The sequence below is a fragment of the Vigna angularis genome, chromosome 1 (assembly GCF_016808095.1).
Source record: "Vigna angularis cultivar LongXiaoDou No.4 chromosome 1, ASM1680809v1, whole genome shotgun sequence".
Classification (NCBI taxonomy): domain Eukaryota; kingdom Viridiplantae; phylum Streptophyta; class Magnoliopsida; order Fabales; family Fabaceae; genus Vigna; species Vigna angularis.
Window position 1 is genome coordinate 8,183,375 of NC_068970.1, and position 25,066 is coordinate 8,208,440.

At 30.3% G+C, this 25,066-nt stretch overlaps 3 protein-coding genes and 5 non-coding genes across 8 annotated transcripts; 6 read left to right on the plus strand and 2 right to left on the minus strand.

Moving 5' to 3' along the window:
* Positions 1-3,516: 3,516 nt before the first annotated feature.
* Positions 3,517-5,574, minus strand: LOC108334268 (uncharacterized). Its single transcript, XM_017570025.2, has 4 exons — positions 5,156-5,574; positions 4,600-4,638; positions 3,824-3,908; positions 3,517-3,747 (listed from the first exon to the last, which is right to left on the minus strand). Exons 1-4 carry the CDS (start codon positions 5,534-5,536, stop codon positions 3,665-3,667), a joined length of 588 nt encoding a protein of 195 aa, XP_017425514.1. The 5' UTR covers positions 5,537-5,574; the 3' UTR covers positions 3,517-3,664.
* A 906-nt stretch (positions 5,575-6,480) lies between these two features.
* Positions 6,481-10,944, plus strand: LOC108341774 (agamous-like MADS-box protein AGL65). Its single transcript, XM_017579426.2, has 11 exons — positions 6,481-6,744; positions 7,064-7,249; positions 8,473-8,532; positions 8,626-8,644; positions 8,770-8,834; positions 8,920-8,935; positions 9,030-9,091; positions 9,955-10,051; positions 10,186-10,233; positions 10,317-10,444; positions 10,538-10,944. The coding sequence occupies exons 2-11, from the start codon at positions 7,065-7,067 to the stop codon at positions 10,935-10,937; spliced, it is 1,080 nt and encodes a 359-aa protein (XP_017434915.2). The 5' UTR covers positions 6,481-6,744; position 7,064; the 3' UTR covers positions 10,938-10,944.
* Positions 10,945-12,798: 1,854 nt separating this feature from the next.
* Positions 12,799-12,871, minus strand: TRNAA-AGC (transfer RNA alanine (anticodon AGC)). The gene has a single exon. It is a non-coding gene; the product is annotated as a tRNA-Ala (tRNA).
* Positions 12,872-17,646: 4,775 nt separating this feature from the next.
* LOC108329871 (uncharacterized) lies at positions 17,647-19,251 on the plus strand. The gene is made up of 3 exons (XM_052871569.1): positions 17,647-17,910; positions 17,971-18,900; positions 19,018-19,251. The coding sequence occupies exons 1-3, from the start codon at positions 17,647-17,649 to the stop codon at positions 19,249-19,251; spliced, it is 1,428 nt and encodes a 475-aa protein (XP_052727529.1).
* A 2,388-nt stretch (positions 19,252-21,639) lies between these two features.
* On the plus strand, positions 21,640-21,708 carry LOC128195081 (small nucleolar RNA Z267). Its single transcript, XR_008246654.1, has one exon. It is a non-coding gene; the product is annotated as a small nucleolar RNA Z267 (small nucleolar RNA).
* A 256-nt stretch (positions 21,709-21,964) lies between these two features.
* Positions 21,965-22,051, plus strand: LOC128195084 (small nucleolar RNA R44/J54/Z268 family). The gene has a single exon (XR_008246657.1). It is a non-coding gene; the product is annotated as a small nucleolar RNA R44/J54/Z268 family (small nucleolar RNA).
* A 66-nt stretch (positions 22,052-22,117) lies between these two features.
* On the plus strand, positions 22,118-22,202 carry LOC128195085 (small nucleolar RNA R44/J54/Z268 family). The gene has a single exon (XR_008246658.1). It is a non-coding gene; the product is annotated as a small nucleolar RNA R44/J54/Z268 family (small nucleolar RNA).
* Positions 22,203-24,657: 2,455 nt separating this feature from the next.
* TRNAI-AAU (transfer RNA isoleucine (anticodon AAU)) lies at positions 24,658-24,731 on the plus strand. Its single transcript has one exon. It is a non-coding gene; the product is annotated as a tRNA-Ile (tRNA).
* The last annotated feature ends 335 nt before the right edge of the window (positions 24,732-25,066 follow it).

The window sequence follows — 25,066 nt, forward strand, 5'->3', positions numbered from 1 at the left end:
TACTATGATAATTTGTGGATATGTGTTTGAAATTGAAAATGAAAGTTGAATTTGAGTTATAATTTTTTATTTGAATAAAATTATTATTATAAGTTGCATTTGGAAATAATATTATTATAAATTTTTATTTAACTAAATTTAAGATGAATTATCTTTTAAATTAATTTTAAAAAATAAATATATTGATGCAGTGTTTACTGAAAACTAAAAATGAATTTAAATATTTCAACTAAAATTCAAGTACATTATATGTAATCTTATTGCAACCAAACTCAATTCTTCATTCCAAACATTTTCATTTATTTTCTTTTAGGACTATTCATTTAACGAACACATGATGAGTTTTTTGAAAAGTTAAATTCAATTTTCAGGTTTCTAAACAAAATTTAAAAAAATCGTCTTTGGATTCTTACCATTTTTTTCTTATTAAGAATCGTTCTTAAGAACTATATGTTGTAGAAAAATTATTTAAAAATGCATGTCTTTGTTCTTAAAATTGCATGTTTCGCATTTTTTTATTTTAATTTATTTATAAAAAAATAAAAAAAAGTGCCAAAAGATATATTACTACTACTTATCAGTACCCAAGCAAGAGTTGGATTGTAATGTGAATTACATATTAAATCCTTTTATATTATATTTGCAAAAGTTTAAATAATTTACATCTTTTAAAAAGAATTTATCAGAATATGGGTCATGGTTATTTGAAGGAAATTTAAACTAATAGGTTCTTATAAGTTGTTATATTATTATTAATTTGATGTGATATATTTAAACCAATAACATATACAAAGATAGAAAAAATTAAAATACCTAACTAGAAGATTAGATAGATTTCTTTCTTTATCACTAAAACATTCGTCTTAAATGTTTTTGTCTTGAGTTATTTCCTATGCTCATATTTTAGAATTTCACATGGGATATTATAAAATGTTTTTCAACATCTCTCACCTAACTTCTATGCTTATAGCTCAATTTAATATAAACAAACAAAATCACTCAATAACAACTCACATTTTTAACATCAAACAATAACAAGAAGATTCATTGCAAGTTTTTCTTGCCTAACTCAGAAAAATGACACTGATAGTCATCAATTATATTAATTCATGAGAAACTACATAGGACCATTTTTATATTTAGTTTGATTAAAGCTTATTAACGTCACATTCAAAAAAATATAAAAAAGGACCAGTTATGATATTGATTGCTATAGATTATTTGACAAAATCAAAATTATTTTTTATAACTTATAAATTCATAAAACTCTCAAAGATAAAAAAAAGTCAAAATTGGCATGTCTTCATTTAAGTGCATCATTTTTATAGGTAAAATTATGTTAATATCTTTAAATTTCACATAAATTCTTACTAACTAGTTTTTAATGTCCATTTATACTATCTTAATTCCTATTAAAGGCATAATTATTTTTCATCATGACAACATGAAATGATTTTTCTTCTCGTAACCTTTTATATTATCATGTAACTATTCAATATTTTAATTAAAAATATATAAAGAAAATAAAAATTATATTGATCTCCTCAATATCATATCAATTTCATTAAAATAAAAGTTTTTTACTAACATTTCAAAAATGTTATTATATCTTCACACAACATAACTATATATTCCAATTATAATTATCATTGTTTTGGTTACAATGATATTTGTCATAACAACCAACTTATTATACATTATCAACTTTTTTTTTAAAAGAATAATGTCAACTTTTAAAAATGAAAGTTATCAAAACTATAATCAAAGATGTTAAATAACCAAGTTCTTCTATCTTAATATTGTAATATTTACTATATTTTACTTTGTCTTTCACTCAATATATTATACTCGGAATACAAACTTAAAACAGAAATACATTGTTTAAAATATGACTAAGGTAACGTAACATATGTATAAAAATTGATTTTTGTTATTTACTACTTGTTTAAAGTATATAAATAACTTTTTTTCCGTAAGAAACAAAAACCACACAATTTGATCATACAAATATATAACCAATAGTCATCAATTAAATAAATCTATCAAGGATTAGACATTTTCAAACTTAATACCAAAACACTTTACATATTAAGAAAAGTATTAAAAAGTACTAAACACAATATCAATAATAACATATACATTTTTTAAAACTAACAACTATAAACAAGTCAAGCTAAGGAATATAATTTTGTAACATAATTACATAAACTTCATTTATTAAGTCTATATAGTGAAGAAAACAATAGTTGAGACGATAGAAACATAATAATTACATTCCCAAGCATTAAAACTTCTATTTTTTTTTCTTACATTCTTTTATAGTTGAGTATTCTCAATTCATGAAATTGATGATTTGTATTCAGTGTATCTTCTAATGTTTTCAATATCAATCACCAAAAGTTAGGTCAAATATTGGAAATCGATTTCGAATATACATAAAAAAATTATTCTCAAGAAGTTACTTCTTATTCTAATAATTCATTTTCTTTGAAACATAATAATTATAAAAACAAATAATGGTGAGAACTATTAGTAATTCTTAAAAAAGTTACTTTAGAAATAGCTTAATCCCTCCTGTTTTCACAATCCAAAAACAAACATACATAAAATAATATTATTTTACATTTTTAATATCAGTTGAGGATCTCCTTTAATTTAATATTTTCAAAAGTTAAAATAATGGTATATTGTAGACCACAATCTGTAAGAGTGAATCATTGTATCTCTTTTTAAGCCTTAGATGATTAAAATTAATGTACACATTTAATAACTATAAAAATGATAATATGTATAACATAATAAAATACAGATAGAATTAATTCTTCATTTTAAAATAATTTTAGACAAACTGTAAGTACATTGTTCTTGTAAAAATAAATTTATTTTAGATAAATATATTCGTGAAAATATAACCAGAAACTTTAGAAAATAAAAGAAAACTAAAACACCAATCATTTTACAACAAAGAGAATAATATATTTGAGTTTTTTTAACCTTTTACACATAATAATTTTAAAATAACAGAACCCATAAAGATTTTTCTTCGTTTTTCATCAAATGGTATTACAAGGAAAAAGTAATAATGGCTACACAGATTATAAGTACAGCTAAAATACACAAATCATACTACTCAATACAAAAAAAATATCTAAGAATTTGTAATTTTTATTTAATTTAAGTCAAAAGAAGAAAGTGTATTCAAAAGATACAATAAAAAGTATGTTAATGACATTTTTCTACTATACGATATTCATTGCAATCAAAGTATACTTTCAAACAACAGAAATGTAATAAAGGATGGTAGCTATGCTACTGTCCAAGGTAATAAAGGTCGATGCAAGATTTGAACAAGACCTTATCATATTAAAAGTTTGAAATTCCCGTTGATGTGATATTGTAGGGTGAACAACAATAAAGGATATGGAAAAGAACGAATAAACGTGTAGATGTGAGTGCCACTTGCCTCATAAATCATGCTTCTCAAGAGAAAACCATTAAGTTTTGTGGAAAAAGAAATGAAAAATGCCATCACTTTCTTTGCAGTTTTAACTTGTCTGTACACAAATGAAGCCCCAAAGATTTTGTCAGGATGAATAGCTACAAGGTCTTCATTTAAACTCATCTAGAAATCAATCACTGAGTAAATTAATATGGAGAAAAATGTTCATTGGATTCTACATCCCCCAGTATCGGGTCCACGCCGGACATTACCATAGGCAGACAGTTCAAGAAGATCCATATCACGATCTGTGCAATGCATCCAGTACTCTAGTTAATAAATTTCGAATTACTACTAAAGTTAACGCAATCATTATAGTTGTACCTGAAACCCTGCAATAAGAACTCTTTTGAATAAGTTCAGCTTTGGAGATATCTGTTCGGTTACCCTTTGAACGATTAACTGTTGCCTGAAAGCCATGGATAGAAACTTTTAAGTGAATTAAGGGAAACAGATTAAATCCCTAAACTACAGCATGTTGGGTAGTTTTTTTTTCACTTGCAAACAAATAAAATTGGGACGGGGGAGTAACTTGTACTAGTAAAACTAAAACTCCATGAACAAACCAAATAAAAGAGGGAAATTATATAAACATCTAACAAAATTAATGGCAACCCTTTTAGGACTAGTGAATAGAAACTGGAAATGTTGAAAATCATACAGATATCGGGTAATGGAAGAAACAGAAAGAAATGTAAAATTGGAGCGAAGGAGTCACGTTTTTGAGAAACAGGTCATTGGCTCTAGTAATGTCCCTGATTTACATTGGCTCTAGTAATGTCCCTGATTAGTAGAATTTCCATAAATATCTTGACAGAGTATTTTTGACGCTACACTAAAAGGAAAATCCATTTCACAAAGAAATATGGATGATTTTTACGCACTAGTGTAAAAAGAAATGCCTATAGTTAAATCAAGTTTACCAGTATCACTGTAATGTAACTGGTAAGGATCAGAACAAATATGTTTAAATTAAAAAAAAAAATCACATTAACACATTTTTTTTCAAAGTAAATATTACAAGATTCCTTCAAAACCTCTGGCCATATTCTCCCTTCAAAAGGAAACAAAGAAATGGGAAAAAAAAAGAAAAATCTTACCTGTAATACTTGACAGTTTTCCAGAGTGCTTTCTCCCCCCTGTAGTTTCACAAAACACCCAAATGAGGAATGAGCAAAACGAAAATTAAAACCAAAATGTATTGGCAAGCAACTTAATGATGGTACTGATATTTGGAGGGTCGCATAAAAATCCATCATTGTCTTCTCCTTACTTCACTAATAAAGCATATGGTTTAACTCAAATTTTCCTTTTCACTTTATTATAGTTCTTTATTTCCCCACCATGACGCTAATTAAATCCAGTGACATTTTCAGAAAAATCAAGTTCAGAAATTTCCATTGAAGAAACACAGCAAAGACTCGAAAAAGGACAACCCGTAACGGTAATTTCCATTGAAGTTGCTTTTCCTTAATCTACGTGGGAATATGCAATACACAAATTATGCAGAGCATATAGAAGTGCAGAGTAGGGTCTTCTCCTAAGACAAATTGGTACAATACCACGTAGGCATACGGCAACTCAAAGAAATCTAATTATTGAGACAAAAGAAAAACAATAGAAATTGAGTTAAGAAATGAAAATAAAGGGTAAGACCTTAGAGTAAGGGACAATGTGGTCGTAGTCATGACAGAGACAACCGGGGCAACCTACGAGCTTGCGAAAGACAGTATTGCCGAGGGCGTCCCTGCGCCAGCGGTCGGGGTCTCGTCCTTTGACCTTGTCTGCCTTTTCCCAGCATTTCTGCTTAACGCTGTGAGGGAAGCTCCGAGGGTTAGGGTTAGGATAATCGTGAGAGAGAGAGAATACGTCATGGTCAACGTCGAGGACAGTGGCAGAGGGTGATGTGCTTCGTTTGGATGGAGAAGATAACTTAGACGAAGAGGTTTTGGATCTGTCCTTCAGTGGTGACGAAGACCTCGCCCTCCTTCTTCTTTCTTCTCTGCTACTCGACTCAGTAGCAATACTACCCTTCATTCTCTTGGCCCCTTTTTCTTCCTTATCCAATTTCACATTTTATAATTTAGGATTCTCTTAAAAATCATATACATAACTCTTTTTAGGAGCACATTTACATAACTTAATAAATATACTTTTATCACTAAAAAAATAAGCAATTAAGTATTTTTTTTACTTTTTTAAAAATAAATCATTTGTCTTTTGTAGAAAATAAGTTTATACAAACAAAAAACCTTACATACTACTTAAAAAAAAACTATGACACTTTTTTTGCATTAACATTTTATTGCCTAATTTTATTTGAGTTGTAATTAAAAATTGTATATATATATATATATATATATATATATATAATTTATATTTTAAAGATTATTTTTAAATAAATTTGTTTTTTTAAAAAAATAAATATAAAAGTAGTTACAGGTGTTTATGGATACTAGTGAGTAAGTATAAAAAGAACACAGTTTTTTTTTTACATATAAACGACGAGTAACAGATAGGCATTAGACCGATTGTGATTCATACATTTTTTTTTTACATTTTTTTAAGAAAAAAAATATATCTGTTTATTATTATTTTCAAAATTCAGATAACAAATTTCATAAATTATACTTTTACTTTTATTTAAAAAAAATTAATGAATACATAAAGTTATAAATTAGAAATTATTTGTATGATTTTATTCATAGAGAAAAAAAGAAAAAAAAATATTTTTTTTATTTGATAAAAATAAGAAATGTGTTACAATAATGAGTATATGTCCGAGTAGACCTTTTCAAAAACATAAAAGAGACATAAAAACTAAGGAAATGGGTAAAAAAAAAGATAAACAGAAAGAAACATGTGAATTTGTTTTAAAACGTGGTATATGTGCATGAGGAGGAAGAGAGAGGAAAATGTGTTGGTTTTGTTGGTAGAGGAGGTGTTTGTTGCATGGTGCCAACGATTGGGGTCTCCCAAATCCCACCCTTCATATTCATGTTACGAGCTTGGTTGGTTCCCCAAACTCTACCCACCGAAATCACAGCTATACCTTTCATCTTTCAACAATTTGTTAGCTCCTAGATTTCATATCCAGCTTTCCTTCTTTCTCTCTACTCGCCATCTCCCATAAACAAATGCTGCTCTGATTCTTTAGTTACCTCACACCTTCACCACTTTTTTTTAACATTTCCATTCACTTCTCTCGATTCTTTTCCTACACGCTCTCTTCACTTCTCAATAAGGTTCTTTTTTTTAACTCTATCACAATTTGGATTTCCGTCAAATATAGCATTGCCCCTTTCTCTTCAACTTTAATTCTTTCTCTTCATATTTGGCTTAAGTTTTTGTTTGTTTGTTGCATCCTTCAACCTCATCGCTTTTTTAATGGCTTGGAAACTTTTTTTACCAGATGGGGAATTTAAGATCAATTACTATGTTACATCGAATCATTTATTGTCAAAATTTGGTTAAATTAATTATTTGTTTTCGGTTGTTTGTGGCAATATTGGGGGCGAGGGTATATAAGGCTAAATGTGTTCACTCTTAATCCTAAATTTGCAGGATGGGAAGGGTTAAATTGAAGATAAAGAAATTAGAGAGCATAAGCAATCGGCATGTGACTTATTCAAAGCGTAAAAGTGGAATTTTAAAGAAAGCAAAGGAATTATCAATACTGTGCGACATAGACATTCTCCTTCTCATGTTTTCTCCTACAGGAAAGCCTACATTACTACAAGGAGAGCGCAGGTAATACTAATGAAAAAATATTTAAGTTGTGTTGGGAATGACTGAATGATACTGTTTTGTGAGTGAGTTGAACACGTATGTCTGAATAGAACAACTAACCAAGAACCTTGTTATGATATTTATGCCTTTCTATGAGGAAACAACCCTGGTTGCTATAACAAACATTGTATGACATATGACACCCAATGGTTTTTTTGTATTTTGAAAGTATTTGTATGGTAAACTTTTATTGTTTCATAAAAACACACTATCTGTTGTAGGTGCAAATAATCTTCTAGGAGGATAATGAGATATTGTTAGTTTTATAGAGAATGCAATTTAATACTGTATATTATTTTATTGGGTGGATCTTTAATAAGAGATTACTCTCGCACTTGAAATTTGAAATCATTAAGTATATATTCTTTGGACTGTAATTGTTTATTGGATAAAAGAACTGGATTCCAAATTTTCTCGGTGTGACTATAATTCTTTCCATTTGCTCCGGAGGTCTTGTTAAATTGAAAGCTGTAAATCAAAACATGAGTGTGTAAATTTATAAGTTTTTTTTTTTATAGTTTTGTAACATTTATTTATAAGCATAACATTATATACTTCAAACTATTAAATTGGTTGGTTTCGTGGTAACATAGAAAGAAATGATTCTAATCTATTTGCAAGTGTTTCAAGTATAACTAGTTCCTAGTCAATCCTTAACTTAAAACAGTACATTAAAATGTATATGCAATAATTGAACAGTTGAAAAGAAAAATAGCAATTCAACAACTCCAACACTATAATAATAACAACAAAAGTCTAATTATACTATGATTTGTGTTCAACATATTTGATGAGTATTATGTTGGTTTTCAAGTGTCCTAGAACCCTTTTCCTCTAACCAGACTTCATCCAGCTACTCAAGTATTATATATGAGATATATTTTTGTATGTAATACAGTTTAATATTCTAAATGGTATAAAAAGACAGAACGATAGTATTGTTAACTAGCTAGTCCTTGTTAACGCCCATATTTTCATATTTACTGTTCAAGTTTATGATTTGTTTTCTTTCAAGCTAGAACCAAGTCCAAATAGTTATGTTAATTTTTTTTTTCACAACGCGAAAGAGACTAGATTCATGCAATATCACTAATAAAAAAAAATGCACGTTTCAGGACTTAAAATGTAAAATAGTAAATTCATTATGATCTTTAATAATATTGAATATTGATTATTATTTTCAGTAATATTGAGGAGGTTGTTGCAAAATTTGCTCAACTTAGCCCACAAGAAAGGGCCAAAAGGTTTGTCAACCGTTTTTGTGAACTTTAATCGTTTCTTAGTTTTCATTTGTTAGTCATAAGGAAGCTAATATATTTCCTTGTTTTATTGAGCAGGAAAATGGAAAGTCTTGAAGTAAGAATACTCTGTTTTTCTCAATTACGTTTTCTACATACATTGTTTTTGTTTTGTCAAATTCATCTTTCGTGTTGTCTCTACATTTGGTAATGTTTAGAATTCTTTTTTGGTTTTAAATGTAGGCTTTAAAGAAAACCTTCAAGAAATTGGATCATGACGTAAAAATACAGGATTTCTTAGGTTCAAGGTAAGTTTCTACGATCATCAATTTGTCAATGTCTTTTACATAAAGCTGTCTATAGTTTCTCACTTTTATCTTTTCTACCTTGCAGCAGCCAAACAGTGGAGGTACAATTTCTTCATAGACAACGCAATGTTTAATAATAATGTCAGAATCTTTAGTTAGAAGTTGAGCAACCAAAATGTTATGATCTGTGTGTAGGAATTATCTCATCAAGTGAGGGTTTTACAAGCTCAGCTCACAGAAGTACATCAGAGACTGAGGTGCAACTTTGGAGCTTTTGGTTGTTAAAGTATTTCTTTTTCTTTTTGGTTTTATAAGCTCTCCTGTTGAAATATTATTCATTTGACCTCTTCAGGTTTAGTGTTTTGCAATCAATTGGTTACTTCAATCCCTTATATATTATTTTCTTGTGCATTTGAACTTTGACATGTTTCTTTATGCTCATACCCACGTTCACATGTCAAAATTATTGCAGATGATGTAACTTTTGATGTTTTTTAATCTATTTGAGATTTGGGTTTTCTGTATATAAAATGATTTATTATAACGTCAAGAGATCAAATATAACAAATTATAATTGAAAATACTATTCTATCCTCTTCCCTTAAACAAAACACTAGCATAGTTATGATGTTGAGTTCTGATAATATTTGATTTGTTACTAGAATGTTATAAGTTGGTTTATAGTATTACAAAAGGAAGTAGTAATTGATACTAGTTTATATATTGCATTATTTATATTTTGGCAATGCGTAAGAAAATCCAATCAAATTTCACATTTTGTATGACATATTCTACCAGTTGTGAGTATGAAACACAACACCTTATCTTTGTTCATAACCTGTACTTTGTTTAGGTCAGAGAAGTGAAACCATTATACTCGTTCACCTTTCTAAAATATCTAGATTTTCATAGTTGCAGAAATTTTAGTAGTTGGATTTGAGCAATTCTTATCCGTTAACACTCATCGAACTTCTACTTGATTTTTCCTCTGCTAACATTAACACTCATAATACGAACATGATGCTATATGAAATTGATGTTGTCATACATGAGTTATGGGTCATGAAAGTTTAAGTAATAATCATTAATTAATATTGTGTTTAAATTTTCAACATTTTAGCTATTGGAATAATGTAGAGAAGATCAATAATTTAGAGCATCTGAGGCAAATGGAAGAGTCAATACGAGAATCAATCAATCGAGTCGGCCTTCAGAAGGTAAGACTTTGTTTCATGTGTAGACTAGCCATATTGCCATGTCATCTTCAAATGACCACTACACCAATCCATAAATAACTAATGAAATTTAGGTTTGTATGTTAACATGCCAACATGCTTTCTGAAATTAACAGGAAAATTTAGGGAAGCACCAACTCATTTCACTTGAATGTGCTAACCAGGTAGTAAATGCTGTATTTTCTCTTTGTTAATATTTCTTGTTCCACTTTTCAATATTTTTATTTGGTATATTATTGCATCATAGTTACAGGAAGGGATGGCTTTACCGTTGATGATGGCAAGTCTACAAGAATCTCAACCACTGTCTTGGCTTTTGAATAATGATAATCATCAATTGTTGTTACCAAATGAACCAAAATTTCTACCATTCAGGTGGGTTAAATCATGTCTATTAATGGTTTATTAGATTTTCTTCCTGTGATTCATCTTTCAATGTAGTTACTGGTTTAATTGTGTAACATACAGTGATAATACTAATAGAGAAGTTGAGTGTTCCACTGACATTTCACTTCCAAGCTATTCAAATTATATTGGGAGCAACAAACTTGAAGTTGGTAGCTCTCCCCAAGTGACTTTGGGTCAAGGAGGTGGTGCAATGAACGAGCTAAATGGAACTACATATTTAAATGTACAACGTTGTGACCAATTTACGTTCCCTCCACAAGATATTGAGGAAGCAAAACATTTACCTACATTGAACAATAAATCAAACACCGTGGATTACCAAGTTAACAACTTTGATCTTTCCGGTTCACTATTTGAAAATGAACATCAATTTTGGAATTCTGCTTCGGGGTCTTGTGGTATTGCCATGTATAATGAGAATGGCTATCACAGGGTAAGCAATCCTTTTATGTTTCAATGATTCATACTTTTGGGGATAGATTTTGAATTTGCTAATGTCGCTCAAATGGGCATTAAGACAACTCGAACAAGACATAATATTTAGTGTGTTTCAATTCTTCATGTTGGACTTTACTCCTACTTTTCTTGTAGACAATTTGAGTTTAAGTTGTTTCTGATGTCCTATATATTTTGCAGTAAATCACCGAGTCAACTATGCACACTAGCCTTTTTGGAGTGACAAGTTATTAGCGGATAAAATGATGACAAAATGGTTGCAAATTATGTCTACAAAAACCATATTAGATTGTCTCTCCACCTATGAGGTCAACGTGGTTGGTGAGAGTGGACAATATTAGTTGTATATATTGTAAGACTTGTAGGATGCAGTTTTCTCACATACCAGTATTAAATTCACTAACTGTTTTACTAGTAGATTTTTGGAACTGATTAATCCAAGCTGTAAATTTGAATTTTGTACAAAAGTTATTTTAATGGTCTTATAAATAGTTTCACAAAGTCAAAGTTTATTTGTTCCGGTGTCCCTTGGCACACATACAATCTTTTATCTAAGAACATATTATTCAGAAATCAAAGTTTCAAATTAGTCATTAATATTTAATATTGTAATGTTATATGAAGAACTGTGCTCTAATATTTTTATTTAGATTTCATATTTGAGTCCGAGTAAAATATATTACAAACGAACAAAATATTAGACATAGTGGGTTAAATTTCTCAATCAAGACTAATTGTCTTTTTTTTGCACTTTTGAGATAAAAGAAAAGTTTTAAACCAGGCAACTTCTAATTTTTTGCACTACATTTGGAATTTTAATTTATTACTAACCTAGGTTTAGGAGGAGATGCAAACAAAAAAAGTATTCTGATTCATGATTGATAAATTATAACATTAGTGACTATGATGGAAAATAAATCAGTAGAGGTAATTTACAATATATATATATATATATATATATATATATATATATATATATATATATATAACCACGTCATTGCCAATTGATAAAATCCAATTTATATTCACTAAAAATAGCATTCAGACAGAAAACTCTAACTTATATTAAATGAAAAACTATAGTGGTATATAACAATAATAATAATAACTTCTATCAATATTAATAAAAAAAATCTAGTCAACATTGATTAACAAGTAAAGATACCAAAATATTTAAGTTTTAGTCAAACTAACCATGTTTCAATAGGAATCAAATGAAAAAAAAATCCTAATTTGAAAATGTAAAAATTTTAAAATTCTTACTTTCAACTAAAATTTGAAAATTTGTAATGATAAATAATTCAAACACTTTCATAAAATTATAAAATTCCGAAAAAAAAAATATATTAAAACAACATGTTTTTAATAAACATTTTTAATTGTTTATAAAAATAATAATTTAATTAAGTTGCAAGTACTTCATGTTGTTGTTGTTTAATTTTTCTTTAACCGGATTATATCTTCATTTTGTTTTCTTATTTCTATAATTTAAAGAAATGTAAGAAATATTATAATTATCATATAATATTAAAATAACAAAAAATACTTATCATTCTACAAGTCACACATGTCGTTTTACATTTTCAATACTATATTTCTGTCAATTATGAAACCTTACGTGTTTTAACACGTAGATAAAATAAAATAAAATAAAGAAATAATATAATAAACACATCACCTAATTAAAGAAAAAACTAAGGACAATATTCAATTGAAAAGTGTAAAAAAAAAAATAATTAAAAATGTCTATATTAATAAAAAGCTTAATTTAATTAAGCCAAAAGTTAAATTCGCCAGGTTTAAGATTATACACAAAAGATATATTTATAAAAACATACACAAAAGATATATTTATAAAAGCATAATGGAGATGCGGGGTATCGATCCCCGTACCTCTCGCATGCTAAGCGAGCGCTCTACCATCTGAGCTACATCCCCGGTATATTATCTTTTCAGGGTTTATAATTTTGATACACAACTTAACGATATATTAAAAGTCAACCCAATTGTAAACTGTGCTTAAATTTAAATAGGTGCTATTTTTATATACTTAGATTTTATATTCATTATGTTTAAATGTGTAAATTGTGCTCTATATATACAATAGAAAAGTTTAATTTTAATATAAAGTTTTTTTTAGCTATTGATAATTTGTTTAGGTTGCTGAAATTTTATAGATATGAATAAAAAAATTCGATACACGACTAAACAGTTTACTTAATAGAAAACAACTATTATTTTATCAAGATATGATAGAATAAAATAAGATAGGTATATTTATTTTACTCTCATTAATTAATTAATTATTTTTTATTTGTGGTAAATTATTTTTTTATCCTATTAATGTTCCAGAGAAATATTGAATTAGAAAATACTTTAAAATGATAATTCATCTCCCGTATGTTTAATGTTACCATAATTTTCATCAAAAATTTCACCAACATTACTTATTATTATTATTATTGAAAATACATATTCATGTTTAAATAATAAAACTATTATTGTTGTTATTATTATAATTATAAAATAAAAATATTTTTTATAATTTTTATTTATTTTATAGGTGGCTTTATAATTAAAAATCGTTAAATTTTAAAAATATATCAAATGAAAAAAATTAAATAAATAGTTATTTAAAAAATAAAACTATTAAAACAGTTATTTTAATTTAAAAGGAAACATTCACGTTTATGTTTAAAACCTTTAAAAAATTAAAAAAAAAAACAAAAAGAAACTACCATAAGAACATTTTTTTTTCGTGTTTTCTCTTTTCAAACCTTTCCAACAATTACAACTACTTGTGCAACCACTACCTAAGGTAAGTTGTGGTTCATTTAAAGCGTTGTTTAGTTGCTTGCAATGTTTTTTTTTTGTACTTATTGTTTTCATATTGAGTGTGTTTTGAACCTCTTCAAATATAAACACAAGTCCTTTTTTTTTCATCACCAATGACAATTCCTCCACAGCATCAACGAGACTTAAGGTTTTTAGTTCATCCTCTAACTTTTATCAAGATTGGAATATGTACACAAAATATTGAATAAACCTTAAAGTTTGATTGGTCTTTATTTAAGTTTGGATATGACCTAATTTGCATGTGATTTTGGTTATGTTTCCAATTATTTTATTTATCTTGGCTAAATTTTGTTAAAAATACGAAGAACTTTGTTTGGATACGCTTTTCTCACTATTTTTTTAATTGTTTATATGTTTTTTTTAACTTTAAACATTAATATTCATAAATAATGAAGTTGTGTTATTTTATTAATTGTTCAAAAATAATCACCTACAATAGAGAAGATAAGACACGATTTGACAACTTATTTGTTAGAACAATAAATTCAGGACGATTTAAAATTGAAGGATCAATATATTTCAATCAAGAAATTGGTGAATTGGTTTAAAACTGGTTTTAGATAAATTAGGTGTATAAAATATGTTAAAGATGAACTTTTCAACCTTTTAAAGTATTGGCAGATTAATAAGTAAGAACAATAAAATAAACCACACAAAGATTTATACTCATTCAACTCTTTAAGCATTTACCTCTAGTCTTCTTCCAACAATTTGAGTTGGAATAAAATTCACTAATAACAAGTATCAAGATTATAAAATACAAAATCCTAAGGGTGAGGCTACACACTAACAATAGGAATCAAGAACAAAATCCTAAGGATGAGACTACACACACTAAGACTAGGAACCTTGCCAACACAACAAAGATAAACACAACTCAAAGAATTATAAAATATAGAACTTTATACACTCCTAGTGTAGAACTTACAAAGAATCTAGGATCTAGACAATTCCTTAATCTCCCATTTCGCTCTTAAAAGCTTGAACATTTGAATCTCCACAATTTATGTTAGCTATCTCCAAGAATATTCCAAAAATTCGTACAAAGTGTTATTGTTTCACAAACTAGAGGTCAAAGAATGTTTATTGTTCCTACAAAAGGAATTACACACACACACACACACACACACACACACACACACACACACACACACACACACACACACACACACACACACACACACACACACACACACACACATATATATATATATATATATATATATATATATATATATATGTGTGTGTGTGTGTGTGTGTATATAGCAAAAAACACATTTTTGACAATTTTAATCGATTAAGTTATTTTCTTAATTGATTAAAATAAAGAGTTAAACTTCCTCGATTAAAGCAAAAAGCTATACATATTTTTGATAGTTTGTACCCCTAATTGTATATCATCAAATGATCCATTTATGCACTTATTAAAAACAATTTAACATGGTTAGAAACATTATTCAACATTATAAAAAACAACTAGAGACTTATCTTCAAATCAAGTTAAGAACATCTTGATCATTTTGAGTTGCTTGAATTGAATGACTAATCCTATCAATAAGGACTCACTATAACACTAGTTACTTTGCTTGAAAATTATCTACAAATATATTTTTTATTATAAAAATTTGAGTTGTGATATATAATACGTGTTGATTTTTTTAGTTGGGGTTAAATATGTTTTTAGTCCCTGAACTATCAAGCGATTTTGGTTTTAGTCCCTACTCAGAACTTTGATGGTTTTTAGTCCTTATTGTTTTGAAACTCTGAGTAATAGTCCTTAAAATTGGACGGTGTTAAGTTTCAGTGGATGTGGCAAACGGCGTTGCCACGTGATCACTGATATGCTCTATTCTCTCTCTGCCACGTTGGATGTTTAAGTGTTTGAACTGAGATTAAGTTAGTTAATTACGTTGTTCATTGAAATTAGGGTTCACAATTTGTCAAATTAAATTTTTGAATTGGGGAAAAATTAGTTTTACTCGAAGCATTGTAGTGGAAACCTTTCAGAGGAAGCATTGTATCTTGGTGGTCCTTGCGGTGGTGGTTGCGGTGGTTGTGAAAGTCAAGCGTTAAGACAAGCGTAAAGGTAAGTTAAGCTTTTGTTTTTCTGTTTCGGTTATGGTTTTTCCAATTTGTGCGTAAAGCGTTGATGTCTGAATGTAGGTCTAGAAATGGTTTTCGACATTTGTTTGCATCACATGGGGAAGTTTGTTAGTAATAAGGGGCTACAGTATGTTGGAGGAGAGATACACGTGATCAAAGGACTTGATCCGGATCGTTGGTCGTATTTTGAAGTAATTGGAATAGTTAAAGAATTTAAGTATGATGCAGACTTCAAACTTTGGTGGAAGGGGTCCAAACAAAGGCTAATGAATAATGTGAGATTATTGAGTGATGACAGTGAAGCACTGTACTTGGCTAATTATGCAGAGGAGAATAAGGAAGAGGTAGAAATCTATGTTCAACATGTTCCTAGTGAGGCAGTGGAAGTTCACTTTCTTAGTTGTGGTGAAGTGGGTGAGGAAGTGGAAGAGGGTGATGTTGAAAAAGGAAACATAGACACGAAAGAAGTGGTTTCCAAAGTGGATGAGATTGTACAAGAGGGTGGAATGGGTCTAGAAGAGGGTGAGGAAGATTGTGATGGTGGTCATGAACAACAAGAGGTTCAAATGGGTGAGGAACAAGAAGAGTTTGGTGGTGGTCATGAACAGCAAGAGGTTCAAATGGGTGAGGAACAAGAAGAGTTTGGTGGTGGTCATGAACAACAAGAGGTTCAAATGAGTGAGGAAGAAGAAGAGTGTGATGGTGATGATGAACATGAAGAGGTTCAAATGGGTGAGGAAGAAGAAGAGTGTGATGGTGATGATGAACATGAAGAGGTTCAAATGGGTGAGGAAGAAGAACAGGTTGTTGGTCGTGATGAATATGATTATCTCGGGGAAGAAGAGGAAGGGGGGAATGTTGTTGAGGGGGAAGTAGAAGCTTCGGCTGAAGAATGTATGGATGACAGTGAAGAGGACAGAATGGCTAATGAAGATGATGGGTTTGATGTTGAGAATGATAGGGTGGACCAATTTCGGAGAAACATTAATCCAGTTTTGGATAGGTGGAATAGACTGAAAAAGAAGAAGAAATGTGTGACTAGAAGAGGCAAAGTTGGGGAAGGTTCATTTATAGTGAATGAAGAAGTTGGAGATCATGACATGAATGAACAATACAATAGTGATGAATTGGATTCAAATGTAGAGAGTGATGAGGATGTGAGCAAGTCAAAGGGGAAGTTTAAAAAGTATAGAAAAGATGATATGAACAAGAACTTCAGATTTGAATTGGGGATGGAGTTCTGTTCTTTAAAGGAATTTAAAAATGCACTATTGGAGCATAGTGTATTAAATGGAAAAGAGGTTAAGTTTGTGAAGAATGACCTCAACAGTGTAAGGGCAGTTTGTAAAAACAAATGTGGTTTTCTGATTATGGCTAGCAAGGTAGGAGGCAAGCAAACATTTAGGGTGAAAACCTTGGTTGGACGACACAGTTGTGGAAGGGTCTTTGGAAACAAAAGTGCAAATGTGAACTGGATTGCACAAGTATTAGTAGATAGGTTTGTAAATGTGGCTAACATGACAGTCAACCAAATAATTGATGACATTAAGAAGTCATTCAGTGTTGGAATAACTGCTTGGAAAGCTGGAAAGGCCAAGCAAATTGCCTTGGATTCTTTGGTTGGTGATGGAGAGCGACAATACGGTCGTCTATATGATTAAGTGGGTGAATTGGTAAGAGTGAAGGCTGGAACATTTAAAATTAAAGTCAATCAACCCCAACCAAGTTTGCCTCCAAGATTTGGCTCATTCTATATGTGTTTAGAGGGCTGTAAGCAAGGCTTCTTAGGAAGTTGCAGGCCCTTCATAGGGGTAGATGGTTGTCATCTGAAGACAACATATGGGGGTCAGTTGTTGGTGGCAGTGGGCAGAGACCCGAATGACCAATATTTCCCACTAGCTTTTGCTGTGGTTGAAAATGAATGCAAAGAGAGTTGGAGATGGTTTTTGACACTACTACTGGATGATATTGGAGGCATTGATTGTCAACGTTGGGTTTTCATCTCTGATCAACAAAAGGTATCTGAATTTAAATATTTCCCTATTTTACTATTGTGTAGGACCTTTTCTGATTTCCAGGGACTAATGACAGTTTTTGATGAGATATTGGAAGGAGTGGAACATAGATTGTGCTTAAGGAACTTGTATAACAATTACAAGAAGAAGTTTGGTGGAGGAGTGCTTATTAGAGATCTTATGATGGGGGCTGCGAAGGCCACATTTAAACAGGATTGGGAAAAGAAAATGGGTGAGTTGTCCAAAGTTAACATTGATGCTTACAATTGGTTGCTAGCTATTCCAACTAATCGTTGGTGTAAACATGCATTTAGTAGTTATCCTAGATGCGATGTCTTGTTAAATAATTTGTCTGAGTCATTTAATAGTACAATTTTACTAGCTAGAGACAAACCTATCATAACTATGATGGAATGGATTAGAACTTACATTATGAGGAGGTTTGCATCACTTAGAGAAAAAACAAAGACATATACAGGAGTTGTGATGCCTAAACCACGAAATAGGCTTGATGGGGAAGTTGAGAAGAGTGGAAATTGGATTCCAACTTGGGCAGGGGCTGCAAAATTTGAAGTCACTCACGGGTTTACTATGGATAAATTTGTAGTTGACCTAAGTAACCATTCATGTAGTTGTTACTTTTGGGATTTGGTAGGAATTCCTTGCAGGCACGCTGTGGCTGCCATCTATTACAAACTAGAAAACCCTGAAGACTATGTTCATCCTTATTACAAGAGAGAGGCTTATGAGACTTGTTATGGCCCTGAAATTGTTCCAATCAATGGACAACAATTGTGGTCAACTTCTGAATCTGGTTCCCTACTGCCTCCAATTTATAAAACACCCCCTGGGAGGCCTAAAAAACTAAGAAGAAGGGAGGCTGATGAATATGTGACTCATACAAAATTGTCAAAGAAGAATCTTGTTATGAAGTGTAGCAGCTGCAATGAATTTGGTCATAATGTAAGAACATGTAAAAGGGGAAAGAAAAAGGTACAAAATCAATGTTTTACAACTTCACTTATTTATACATTCAAACTTATTTACACTATGACAATTGCAATGTTGCTTACTTCCATTTACAGAACACAAGGGCCACTTCAATTGTAGGAGGATCTGGCAGCACAAGGGCCACTTCCAGTGCAGGAGGTTCTCAACCAGAACCAGCTCCATCAACGTCACAAGGAGGAGCAACGTCAACAAGGGCAAGAACAAGTGGCAGTGGAGCAGGAGCTGCATCAAGTCACCAAGGAGGAGGAACATCTCAACGGGGAAGAAGAAGTGGCAGTGGAGCAGGACTTGTATCAAGGCACCCAGGTGGAAGAAGAACATCCTCACGACTAGCTGCACAACATCTAGGGTCCCAAGCTAGTACCAATTGAAGATTTATTGTAGCCAACCCTTTATTTTAATGAGAATTTTGTAAGTCACAGTGACCCAGGGAACAATAGTAGTAGTGGGTACAGTGGCTGCTTTTAATATTTTTTGTAGTGGAAAGGGACCACTAAACTTATCTTATTTAATACTCTGGGACCACTTCATATTATATCGTGCTTCGTGTTGTATTCCATCTTTGCATAATGTGCCAAGTTAACTTTATTTATTCCAACTCCACATTTACAGATACTTTGCTTCTACTTTCTTATGTTGTGTACTCTTTTCTTTATTAACATATATCAATATACCAGTAACACTGGAATGTTAAAGGGAAAACAAACAACAACCACAATTTCCAGACAAACCTCATTCTATTAAACCATAATTCTTAATTACAATTCATCTTTAACAAATACATAATACAAAAGAAAATTGTTAACGCCCATGACAAGACAAACAACAACAACCTCATTTTCACAACTTTCTTCTCTTCTTCTAATTTCCTTTCAACTTCTCGTTCTTCTTCCTTAGATCCAATACAAGTTTTTCATTTTCCAAACACATTTGAAGTTCTTCACGTTTTCTTTCATAGCTTCCTTTAGCTTCAGAAACTCCTTCATCATGTCATTCAAAGTAATTACAACTTGAATTACTCTACAATCAAAACAACACAAGATTAATTCAAATTTCAGCAAATGAAATGAAAGATTTAATCACTTACTGCCCAATTTCTACATCTATAAAACAATCTTCCTTTGTTCTTCACAGTAGTGGCCTTCAAAACCAACAATGTTTCACCACAACCACACAATTTAGAAGGTAACCGTGAAGATGATCCACAGCTTTGCGACTTAGACGAACCAATTGACCTTCGCGTCCAACCATTTCCTCCACTCTCACCTTTCATTTCACTACAAGAAAGCAATCCCTTCATCAGCTTTCCTGCCCACAAAAACCCTATATCCCAAATCCTCATATTGACACGAAGAACATAAGAAAACCAAAACCAAAACATATGAACTTACCTCCTCAAGAACACCAACTCCAACCTTCACATGTACCCAAGTTCTTTGCCCTCAGTTGCAGCCACGAAGAAGAACCCAACTTCTTCAAATCTGATTTATAACCCTCAGCTGCAGCGACGAAGTGCTTAACTAACTTAATCTCAGTTCAAACACTTAAACATCCAACGTGGCAGAGAGAGAATAGAGCAGATCAGTGATCACATGGCAACGCCGTTTGCCACATCCACTGAAACTTAACACCGTCCAATTTTAAGGACTATTACTCAGAGTTTCAAAACAATAAGGACTAAAAACCATCAAAGTTCTGAGTAGGGACTAAAACCAAAATCGCTCGATAGTTCAGAGAATAAAAACATATTTAACCCTTTTAGTTGTGTTGAATTTTTTTCTAATATTTTCAGTTTAGGTAAATTATAAATATAAATAAAATATTTAAAAAAATAAATAGTATTTGATGTTTGTTAATATATTATCAAATGTTACAAAATTTTAATTTTAAATGACATTAATTAAACATCGATATATTGTGGTAACCATCATTAAAAGATATCAGACTCTTTAACGTTAATTTGACGTATGTGGATACCATGTGGTAACATATATCAAAAACTATTTTTGTGGTAATAACTCCTCCATTTTCTTTATATTGGACACAGCTTTACTATTTTAAATACATAGAACTCTTCGTAAAAAATAATTACTTCCATCACTACCTACCACAATATAATGTGGTAGCATCTTTCCTAAACATTTTTTAACAAGGATAATCTATTAAAATGTTAAATTTGAACTAAAGTAAAAAGTTATCTAAATTTCTCATTCTAAGAATACAATTTTATAACCTTTTTCCATTTTGATTAAGATGCCAAATTTTAAATTATATGTATTAAAAAATTTACAATTCATTATAAATATTTAAATAAAATTAATAATGTAAGAGTTTTGAGTAAAAAGTATAAGCATAGCTTTTTATATATTAAAACTAAACCTCACTATCTTTTAAAAATTTGAAATTAAAAAAGGGATGAATGATAAAAATTACAATTACACATTTTAAAAAAAGTTAATAGTGAATTTGTAAGTTGGTAAAACGCGTTCATCCAGCTGTCAGGATTTAAAAAGAGTGAAATAAATATACTGGCTCCGTCACCTATACCCTAATTTATACCACCGCCTCTCTCACTCTCTATATATACGAAGCCATTGTTCTAAAACCCTAACTTTCGCAGCGGCAGCTATTTCCGTCAGGATTTCTTCTCTATCCATCTCTTATTCGTTTTGTCTCATTATCTATTTTTCCCCATTTCAATTCACCTGCTTTTAATTGCTGTTTGCCTATGATGGTGTTAAATATACTCCGAGATTCATTTCTATGATATAAACTTCGATCTGAGGCATTAGCTTTATCTTCTTCGATGATTCGTAAAGTAAAGTGTTTTAATGGTTTTGCTACACTACTTGTGCTGCTAAAACTTCTGTTGTTTTGTTTTGTTTTTTTTTTATTGTTTTTTTAGTATTTCTTCGCATGATTGAATTGCAATTGTGATGTTGTTGGTCTAAGTTACTGCGTGCGATTGCATGGCTTGTGATCTAGCTTCTGCTGTCTAGTGTGAATATTAAAAGATCACAATTAGAGACTCTAAATGTTTTAGTCATACGCAGATGACGAAAAAATAGACAGGGACATCAGCACTCCAAAGGAGAATGTTGACTTCGTCTAATGGGAATCTCTCTGATGCGTTTGTGTTTATTTTGTAACTTTTTTTAAGGAAGTATTTGCACTGGTTGTTTCAAGTTCCATTATACGATTTGCAAGTGACGATAACTTAGACAGGGACATCAGTACTTATGCTAAGGATGGTGATTTGTCTTTGGGAATCTCTCTGATGCATAACCAATTTTCATGAGATACAGACTGAGATTATTAACGAGTTAACTTCTGATGGTCCAATGTGTCTAAGAGCAATATTTATCACTTTTATTAACTGATGAGGAATTTTATACAATTATTTAATTTGATATAACCCCATCTTGGGGTATCGTGCTCAAAATGCTGTGTTGGTAAGTGTATGTGTGATATTGATATTTGATACTTGTAGTATTGATTTGGCCAATGATGTATCATTTTGCTTGTATTTTCAGATGTGTTTATGATGATATCTTAATTGTCACTACCTCTGAGGCCATGTTGTTTTGTTTTTAAGTCGTTTTGTCTATCACCCAGTGTTTTGATACGAATTAGTCATGTTTTAACTATTGATTCTTTCTCTTAGTGGGTTTATGTGGTTGGTTTTTCCGTGATGATTTGGGTTTTTGTTTTCTTATTTCCTATGTAGTGATTTTCGCGTAAAAGTTAAATCATTCTGATGAATAAAGCTGTATACAATTTTCTTTGACTTTTACCAACTGCCATGGAATTGTTTCATTGGATTTTTTGGCTGTGGCTGTTGAATGATCTCTAACTCGGCTATCCATGTCAAATACACATTTTTCTCATGTAGTGAGATTATTTGTTAGACTCTAGATTTGAATCTATTGTCTGTATTTTACAAGCCTGGTGATTGCCTATGAGAACGGAGATTTGAAGATGCTTTTGTCGAAGTTTGATCAAACTCGGGCTCCAAGAGCATCTTAAGAAATAAAATGTTTATATTGGTGTTAATGAAGGCTTGTTATCTCTGCCAAAGTTTTGATTATGCAATGGAAGTGGTTGTGATTTGGATGGAAGTTTCTGGCACACGTTGGCGAATATGCTTTTGGAATATGATAATGAAAATTTAATAGTTCATATTTTGTAATAGTTTGTATTTTTTTAATCTTTCTGACTTTTGGTATGTTGGTTAATTGTAAGCTTTTTTTACTCAAAGCTTTTTGGTTTCATTACCTAGCTTGGCCTAATTTGTGAAAACTAGACCATTTTTTGGTTGACATATTAATGTTTAGTTATATGCTTTATAACATGCTTTTAAATAAACTAACATAATGCAGGGAATTGTCATAGTTTTTCGATTGTCTATTTTCATGATGATTTCTAACTTTCGATTTCCACGTCCATTTAAGGTGTTGTATGAAATAATTTAAATTTGTTTTTTCCCCTAAATGCAAACCATAAACATGGCGAAAACTCTCTGAATAGCTGGTTCTAAGCCACATTTGCAATGCTATATCAGTTTATCAGTGGTATGATGTGTCTATGGGTCAGTCCGTGGTTGAAGGTAAAAATTAGAGAATGGGTATGATAATCGGGAATGCTTGTAACAAGCAAATGTTCATAAAACACTACATTTATTGACATAAGCAGTTTTATACTCTGCGTGCGAATTAACTAATAGTAGTACCATCTTTGAATCTAAGAAGTGTATCCTTGAATTCTATTGGATTTTGTTCTACAAACGTGGTGTTATCTGGTGAAATAATTTATAAGCTTGTAAAGAAACAAAGGAGAAAATAGGTTACAGTGTTACTAAACAAAAAGAAATGAAAGGAGTTTCATCATCTGATTCGAGTTTATGTTCTTTAGTTTAATATTGCGTTATTCTTGATGATTATAATCCTTGGGATTATGTGTAAGTAGCTTATTAAATGCTATTATTTTAACAAAATTAGCCTAAACTCAAATTTGATCTGGTCATAAATTTTATTGATTTTACAAATAAGCACAGTAAATCACAAATTTAATTTAATTGATCACTACTTTACTCTATCTCTCTGTTTGTAAACATATATTAGTGAAAATGCTTAGCATTTAGATGAACTTTTTTTTGTCAAGAGTTAAAATACTAACAAAAACATTATTTATGTGTTTATCCGCTATTGTTCCGTTAATCTTTTATCTTTTACAACTCATTGAGTTAAAATTGAAAACTGTGTTGATGAAAAAATGGGAATAGTTTTTTTTAGCTTTAGCAGTGGTAACACATATTAATAACTGCAATAGAGGCAGTATTTTAATTAAATGAGAGAACTTTGACCTCTACTACCATGAGTTATACTTTTTGTATTTTAAAACATAAAAGAAATAGTGCAGCATGAGAACTATTGAATCAATCAACGATTGAATAATATCAATAATAATAAATTATGATAATTCATCAGCCATTGCCACTCTAAAAAATTGCAACAAAGTGAAATTCATTTTATAGAATTGTAAAAATAAATTCACATTTCGTTGATCGAATAAACGTACGCCCAAAGGCACCAATCGTCAATGAATTCACGGAGCAGTTAAGCCCAATACCAAAAATATCTGAACCTATTTCTCGTCATACTGAACTTAAATACTTAGGCACTAAAATTTGACAAAATGTTTTAATATGGATTAAGAAATGTAATATTATTAATAACAAATGGCCTATTAGCTCAGCTGGTTAGAGCGTCGTGCTAATAACGCGAAGGTCGCAGGTTCGAGACCTGCATGGGCCATTTTTTTAACACTATTAGAAGATTTAAAATCTGATTTTGTTATTTTTTTCACAAAAGCCCTGACACTTTGTTTATCCCAAAATATATCACTTAAATATATAAAAATAGAGCATTGATAAACATATAATTTTGCTTAGTAAAACTTATCAAATTAATTTATGTTTAAAATTCGCATCTATCGTATTTATTCAGAAAATTAATGATTATCGTATTTATTTATAAGGAAGTTCAGAAAAAGTTATTCATGAATATTTTCTTTAGTACGACCTGATTTACATGTGCGTATGTTTTATATTATGATACTATATGCATTTATAGATAAAATATTAGTACAA

Bases quoted from the DNA above. Each gene is read 5' to 3' on its own strand.
- LOC108334268 (XM_017570025.2), bottom strand. From the start codon at position 5,536: ATGAAGGGTAGTATTGCTACTGAGTCGAGTAGCAGAGAAGAAAGAAGA. The intron at 4,639-5,155 runs GTCTTACCCTTT...GTGAAACTACAG, and splicing joins ACATTGTCCCTTACTCTAAG to GGGGGAGAAAGCACTCTGGA. The intron at 3,748-3,823 runs GTACAACTATAA...TGCATTGCACAG, and splicing joins TTCTTATTGCAGGGTTTCAG to ATCGTGATATGGATCTTCTT.
- LOC108341774 (XM_017579426.2), top strand. From the start codon at position 7,065: ATGGGAAGGGTTAAATTGAAGATAAAGAAATTAGAGAGCATAAGCAAT. The intron at 9,092-9,954 runs GTGCAACTTTGG...TCAACATTTTAG, and splicing joins GAAGTACATCAGAGACTGAG to CTATTGGAATAATGTAGAGA. The intron at 10,052-10,185 runs GTAAGACTTTGT...TGAAATTAACAG, and splicing joins ATCGAGTCGGCCTTCAGAAG to GAAAATTTAGGGAAGCACCA.
- LOC108329871 (XM_052871569.1), top strand. From the start codon at position 17,647: ATGTGTTTAGAGGGCTGTAAGCAAGGCTTCTTAGGAAGTTGCAGGCCC. The intron at 17,911-17,970 runs GTATCTGAATTT...TCTGATTTCCAG, and splicing joins TCATCTCTGATCAACAAAAG to GGACTAATGACAGTTTTTGA. The intron at 18,901-19,017 runs GTACAAAATCAA...CTTCAATTGTAG, and splicing joins GTAAAAGGGGAAAGAAAAAG to GAGGATCTGGCAGCACAAGG.